Raw genomic sequence first — 6,995 nt, forward strand, 5'->3', positions numbered from 1 at the left:
AGCAGCTCTGCGCATTGGGTGATGCAGTCTCATTTATTTTTTAACTTTCAGTGCCCCGACATTCCCTTGACTTGTGGGATTGCTGAGTGAGTGAATGTAAATGTACACCAATTAGATAAGCAACCGGCTTTTCTGTAAAGCTGCCAAATCCGGGGGCAGTTGGAAGAGGGGAAAAAAATGCTGCTTGCATGAAAAGAAATGATCTGTATGCTAATAACCCTTAACTGATACTCCGTCAGTGTGTCCGAAAGAAAGATGGAGCAGATGTAATAACCTTGATTAAAGTGTCTCCAAGTGATATGCAGTGATTCCTCACCCAAAGTGATTAGATTGTCATTTGAAAAATTGCAAAAATATGGATTATTACATGCCAGATAAGTCATTTTTTGCGCAATAGCATCTTACATCGCCAAAGATTAGTCAAATAATGATCTAGTGACAGTGTTAAACCTGCTCGGCTCTCTCATTATGTCGGCATTTGAGTCTGACATCCGTCATTTCTTAAGTAAACTTTCATCTCACAGCTTCTTCATTCTCTAAATCCCCAGTCAGCGCAGTAGGGGGCCTGGTTCAATCCCCCCACAGTCGCAGATGACTTGAGAAGAACCACAACTTTCCACTGTAACGACCCCGTCTGAAGTGAAAGTGCTGACTAAGATCAAACTCGTCCCTCTTTCTCTCTCTCGCCGGCCGATCAGGGCACTCTGGATCCTCAGAATGGAGCGACGCTGGCCAAGCCTTGTAAGGAAGCCCATTAAGGAAGCCATCAATATTTCATCATTGCTCACTCAGAAACATAGTTATAGAAGTTTCCAGGCCAGGGCCATTAGGGGGCAGACGTCAATACGTTATGCAGCGAGCATCTCTCTTCAATTCTCCCCCCTTCTCCCCCTTGTCTCTGTCCGTCTCCTGTCTCAGGAGAAAGTCATCGGAGAGGCTTTCTCAAGACAAGGTTTCCGCTACCTCTACATTAAACAAATCATTAACCGTTAGGTATCCAAGGAGCGCAAGATCCTTTCCTGCTCCTGTCAAATGACCCCAAGTACTGTTATTAGTCTCCCTGCAAGGCAGGCAGGCAGGAAGGAAGGGAGGAAAACTGGGGGCAGAGGGTTGTTTGTTAAATCTGTTCTCAGGTAACAAATCTCCAGTCATACAGGATGCAAATACCTAATTAACAGCATGACATGATGTGATGCAGACGAGCTTAAACACTCCAGAAACACTTGTTGTGAGATCCTGACTCATGGCTGTTTAGACAAGTCTGGCACCTTCAATACTGGCCAACAGTGAGTGGACAGTCTGTGACAGCGGGGCGATCATCAAGAGGATGAACTTGCAGACACACACACACACACACACACACACACACACACACAGTGAGTCAAACCTCAAAGTTTAAAGGGAAGTTTAATTGCAGTCTTCTTAGTATTGCAATGATTTTATAACCCGTATTTCAAATGATTACACTTGCATTAGCTGGGATGGGAAAGTAGCCTGCAGGCTAAAGTGTGTTAAATATTGCTGAAGCAGACATTTTCACGAGTTTTCCCGCAGCTCACCCTTCAGTGTCCTTGGAACTAAAAAGGTCCCGCGATATGCATTTTACCAGAGGAAATGTGAGGTCCTCTAATCAAACCGGATCCCAGGCTGCCAAGTCCATACTAATGTAAACAACACCTCCGGACCTCTCTGAGGGAGGTCCAGTCCTGCCAAGTCATTGCACTTATGTCATCCCTTTCAGCTCCCTATAGCCCTTACAGTGTGAATTCTGCTGTGTGAATAGCTGTCATTACTCTTCACTGTTGTCACTATTCAGCTTAATTGCATAACCCTGTGACCTTGTTGATTTTCAAAATAATAGTTTTCAACTTTTTACACTTCTATGCATCTTACAAGTGACTTAAACCGTATTAAAATGAAGACCAACCAATGTGTTCTGCATGTGTGGAGCACCTGTTTGCATTGTTCACACTCTTTACGCTTAAAAACAATATACATAATATGTACATTTTATATGGATTTAGAAGTAATTCATGAAGGTGTAAAAGATGCAGTACGAGTCCTGAGGTGAACTCACCAGAGTGCAGAACCTCTCGGGCGGGTTTCCGCAGGTGATTCCGGGTGGATCCACCTTGATCCGCATGTATTCCCGCATGGACGCGGTTTTCGGCTGGCACGCGTACTGCTCCCACAGAGGGCCCTCATCCGTGCTCACCAGGGACTTGCACAGTTCGTACTGGCCCAGAGTGGAGGCTAAGCAGTGCAGCAGCAGCAGACACACGGCCTGGAGGAGCATGGCAGGCTGGGGGTGGGGGGGGGGGTTTTGGAGCGGGGTCCGGCACAAGGTGAGGGGGCCACGGAGCTCAGAGGAGAGGTGAGGCGCATGGAGTGGTAATCATAAGGAAGTGGTGGACATCCCTACCGCCATACTGCTGTACTGTGAATGGAGAGGTGCAGGTAGATTGGCACAGCTCGCCTCCGGGCTTACAGATGCCCCAAATGACAAGAGGACGCTGTATCGGGAACTTTGGCTCAGTGTCTCTTCACAGATATCGACGGACTCCACGGAGCCGAGAGGGGGACGCTGTCTTGTTTCAACGCCTGACTTCCTGGTGAAGATGAGCAGTGGGTGGAGAGGCGGATAATGTTACAGAGATGAATCTCGGCATACACTTTAACCATAGTGTTGTTGGGTGAGAGAGGTTCACGCGGGTCCATGTCTCAGAGAGCGGTGTCCTGCTGGGAAACAGTGGAGCTGGTCGGAGAGGACGCTGCGTCTTCAGATATATCCATCGGACGTTTTGCACTGGCCGAGCTCCTCTGATTGTCCTGTGGCGAAATGAGGACAAATGTGAGAGAAGTAGGGAGTGAGTGATGAGCAACGTATCCTCATTCATTCAGCACATCCTTAATCTCACTGTAAATGCAAAGATACACTTTGTCAGAGCACAGATTGAGATTTGGTATTTCTCACTTGCATGAATAAACGTCTAATGTAAGTCTCCGAAATATAGGCTGCATGCGGGTGGGTGGGTGGGTTGTGGTCTCATTTAGTTGCATAACTCCTTAATTATTATAGGCCTAGTAATGGGCGGTAATTTAGCTTGGAAATAAATAAAAAAAACACCACATTCGTCTTCAGACTATATGAGGAGAACTTTTAAGTGGATGTGTGGCACAATAACTTGGTTACAAGCAGGGCAAGTTTGGTTAAACCCGCCTCTAATTTAATATTTAATATGAAAAGTTGTAAATGAAAACACGCAGCTTTGTTTGGATAACATTGGCACGCACACCGGTGGCACCCGGCAGCAGCACGTGTTTTTACGCACAGAGTTGTATAGGCTCTCCAATGCTGGATATAGAGGATAGGCTACAGATGTTTGTTTTTAAAATAACTGCACTGCAAGAAATATCAATCTGAGGAGGCATTTAATTGCCTATATCGCCTATTTTATTAAATTACGAGACTATATGCAAATGACAGAGTTATACGCACACACAATCTTCATTTTCTTGAATCAAGTGCCATTTTTCTTGAGATTTTCTTGAGATTATTGGCCTAATCATATTCTTCTGCATATTCTCATGAATCTAATAAACGTCAAGATAAACGAACTGCACAGGAAGTAGTTCGTACCGGATTTATTCACTTTTTAAAATTATAATTCGATTTTAAACCGCTTTTAATACATGAAGAAATATATATTTATTCACAGGAATAAATATATATTTATGCATGGTCGACACTTTTTGCAGCGTGCCCTCGTTGATCTTAATCCGACTGTCACCCCACACTGACAGAAGCCAGGTCCTCGCGCAAGCTGTCCCGCACAGCCCCGTAAACTCGGACTTACTTCGGCTGACAAGTGAAGTCGTCAAAGCTATTTCCCGGCACTGACAGTGTTGTACGGGTGTGTCGGTTTCTACAGTAGTGCCCCCCCGCCGCGCAGCATCGCTCGCACTACATGTGTGTTGCACATTCCGAGACCAATGCGTTTTAACGCATGAAATAGTGCGAATGAAGCCGAAAGTCCACCTCACCACTCCGATTCGGATGTTGCTGCAGCTTCTCGGTGCAGACTTCGAAGCGCTTTGGCAAAAATGCAGCGTGTTGCAAGATGTTTTGTCAAATCAGATAAAGCACTTACTTCTAACATGCATCCGCGAGAGAGGTCCGGGAACATCCACGTTCCCGTCTTTGGGCAAAAAAAAGGATGCCCTCCACCCCCCCCCCACCCCCACCCCCCGATCATCCACTGAACTCGTTCCACGCCGCGGTCCTCGCTGTACTCCCGTTATCTGGCTGCCCCGTCTCGCTGTTTGTTTTTGCTCTTCTCCCGGATACTTTTTTTTTTATATCGCACCGTGGATGGCTGCGCACGATAGATCGGTGTCCTAGATCTGGGAAAAGAGGAGTGAAATCCAGCGTCAAGGAGTATCAAAAAGTATAAAATATTGACTTTGAGGAAAGGCTTGTGCCCGCCCTTCTTCCCCCCTCTCCTCCTCCTCTTCCTACTTTACAAGCTTGGGTTTACCCGGGATGCTCAAGGGCAGAAAGAAAGCGAGAAAAAAGGCTTCATGGAAAATATCACCCTCCCTCCTTCTCCTCCCTCTCTCTTGCTCTCTCTCTCTCTTTCTCTCTCTCTCTCTCCCTCTCTCTCTGTTAATGCCCAGGCTGAATCCTTTTACCATCACTTTCAATCACTATCTGAGCTTTTATCTGCTCCTGCCCTGCTGGCTGAACTGGGGCGGTGCTCCTGCTCCAAACAGTCCCCCATCAGGACCGGTCCGCATTCTGCACCCTGCTCGGCTTGAAGGACCAATGGGGCCGGTGTTCCTGTACTCTCGCCCTTAATCTGTCCAGATGTGTAAAAGAAAAAAACACACACGCTCTGTTCATGTGGAGAGTGAACTCACAGCTGTCCCTACGTTAAAAAAAAAAAAATTGTTTTAACTGATGAGACTTGTCGTGTGTCTGCAGCTGTACTGATTGTACATGTATGCAACCTTATTGTACTTTATTATGTTATTTATAACATTCCCCATAACATCAACTGGATATTAACTTTTGCTGTGTATGCTTATTCAGCCAGCAGTACATGTACTGTTAGTCAGTGGATCTGAACCTAGTTCAAATGTACACAGGTCAGGTATATGCTGTGGAACGGTCCCATCCTGCAGCAGCTGTGGTGCGCTGCCCGTGGTGCTGATATGGAGTGGTACCCAACTTGGGGGTGCAGCTACAGCAGTGATGTCACGGTGGACTGACGCATCCTGGAGTACACTTCTGTGTCACTAGAGGATGGCGAGAAGCATCTTTGTTTGTATTTGTTTCTTAAAAAGGACAGTGACATCACTGTTGGGTGAGGTTACGGGTGCAACAAAGCACTTTGAAACCCACCCAGAGGTGAAACGAGCTCGACGCTTTCAAGCTTTTAGAGCCTGACGTTGATGATGTGAGGGACCTGCTGCAGCATCCGCAAGAACCCTATCAAGGTCCCTGCACCTCATTTTGGAAACCACTGAAGTAACTAACACCTTTGTACTGAAAATGCCGGAACAGATGTGCATAATCAGTTCATAGTGAGCCAGGACAGTGCAATTCACACTTCAGAGGTGAATCGCCGGGGCTCACATTTTTCACACATCTGGTCACATTTTAGGGCAACGGAAGAGGCCAAAATACGAGGGGGGCAGAGGGAGAACGAGATGTATGATTCAGTGGAAATTATGGACTTCTGTATGAAACACTGGCAGTTCACCAATGAGAGGATCGATAGCTTGTCCTTGCAGGGCCTTCCCTCTCTTTTTGTATCTTTGCGATGAGCCTGAACCCTTTTTTGTACTGCTGAGGTGTTTTTAGAGGAGAGGACCCCCCACCCTCTCCACTGCACTGTGAACAGTGGCAGACTGAAAGACAAATTCCCCCCTCGGGGATCAATAGAGCATCACAAATACGGCATTCGCTGCTATAACAGGCTCTTGATATAGAATGGCACAGGTCTTTAATGGGGGCACGAGGGCAAAGAGGGGAAAAGAGGCCTGCTGAATTTGTCAAACGGCCTCTGAGTCAAAGATGAAACACCATATATGTGCAATTTGTTTGAGAAAAAAGTAAAAAGCCTATATTTCACTTTCAGTATTAGACTTTCAAAGGTTTTCAGATATTCTTATGTGCAACAAACATTTGCTTTCTTCTCCTCGCTTGCCTGGTGTGAGCGATTTAAAGCAGAGGGTCATCACTGATTCAGCGCTGGTCAGAGAGCGTCAGCTGTGCTGGAAACGTGACTTAGCATGATTAAGCTCCCAACATTTATTTCAACGGATTAGGATTACATGTGTAGGCAGAGAAGCTGGTTGCATTTTGTTGCAGCCTCTGTGATTAACCCCTCTGTGCTTCTCACAAAAATCCTGATCATATTTCGCCAACTGCACATTTTCTACATCTGGATGCGTTTTAAAACTTCGCTAAATTCACTCGAACGTGCATCAGTAACTTAATAGAAAATGTCAACCCTCAACATGATGAACGAGTGATTTAGTGTTTTGGAATTCAATTATGTCTAACTAAACAAGAGCATCAATAACAATAGAACAGCCTGTCCTGGCTAATAGACATGTACACGCCACTGTAGCACAACAGGGCATTGCAGTATTCATTTCCTGCAACAATGTTAGCGACCATGCTGTGTTGAAAGTGTAAAATTAGACATCCTTCTTGAAAACGGGCTTAATTGTGATTTGGCTGCATGTGAACATTATGTCATTTCTGTGATTTATTGAACATGATATAGAAATGTGCTCCGTGAATCATTCGGCTCCCCGGAGTGGGCTCACCAAATCTGAAAAGTTGTGTCAAACGCTGAGTGTCAGTAAGTGGGGGGAAAAGAAAAAAATCAGATGACGGGACTAGTTTAAATCGGATGACGGGACTGGTTTAAATCAGATGACGGGACTAGTTTAAATCAGATGACGGGACTAGTTTAAATCAG

At 45.7% G+C, this 6,995-nt stretch overlaps 1 protein-coding gene across 5 annotated transcripts in view; it reads right to left on the bottom strand.

Moving 5' to 3' along the window:
- Window positions 1–4,454, bottom strand: part of ntng2b (netrin g2b) — a 64,321-nt gene extending 59,867 nt beyond the window's left edge. For 4 of the 5 annotated variants that reach the window (XM_079289974.1, XM_079289975.1, XM_079289973.1 and 1 more), the window contains exons 1-2: window positions 4,152–4,454; window positions 2,078–2,829 (exon numbers count right to left, since the gene is read on the bottom strand). In XM_079289974.1, the coding sequence (XP_079146100.1) occupies window positions 2,078–2,296 (219 nt within the window). In that variant the 5' untranslated portion in view covers window positions 2,297–2,829; window positions 4,152–4,454. Of the gene's footprint in view, window positions 1–2,077; window positions 2,830–4,044; window positions 4,122–4,151 lie in introns of those variants that run through there. The other variant, XM_079289972.1, reaches the window with a different exon arrangement.
- Between the last annotated feature and the right edge of the window lie 2,541 nt (window positions 4,455–6,995).

The sequence above is a fragment of the Melanostigma gelatinosum genome (genome assembly GCF_949748355.1).
Source record: "Melanostigma gelatinosum genome assembly, chromosome: 18".
Classification (NCBI taxonomy): domain Eukaryota; kingdom Metazoa; phylum Chordata; class Actinopteri; order Perciformes; family Zoarcidae; genus Melanostigma; species Melanostigma gelatinosum.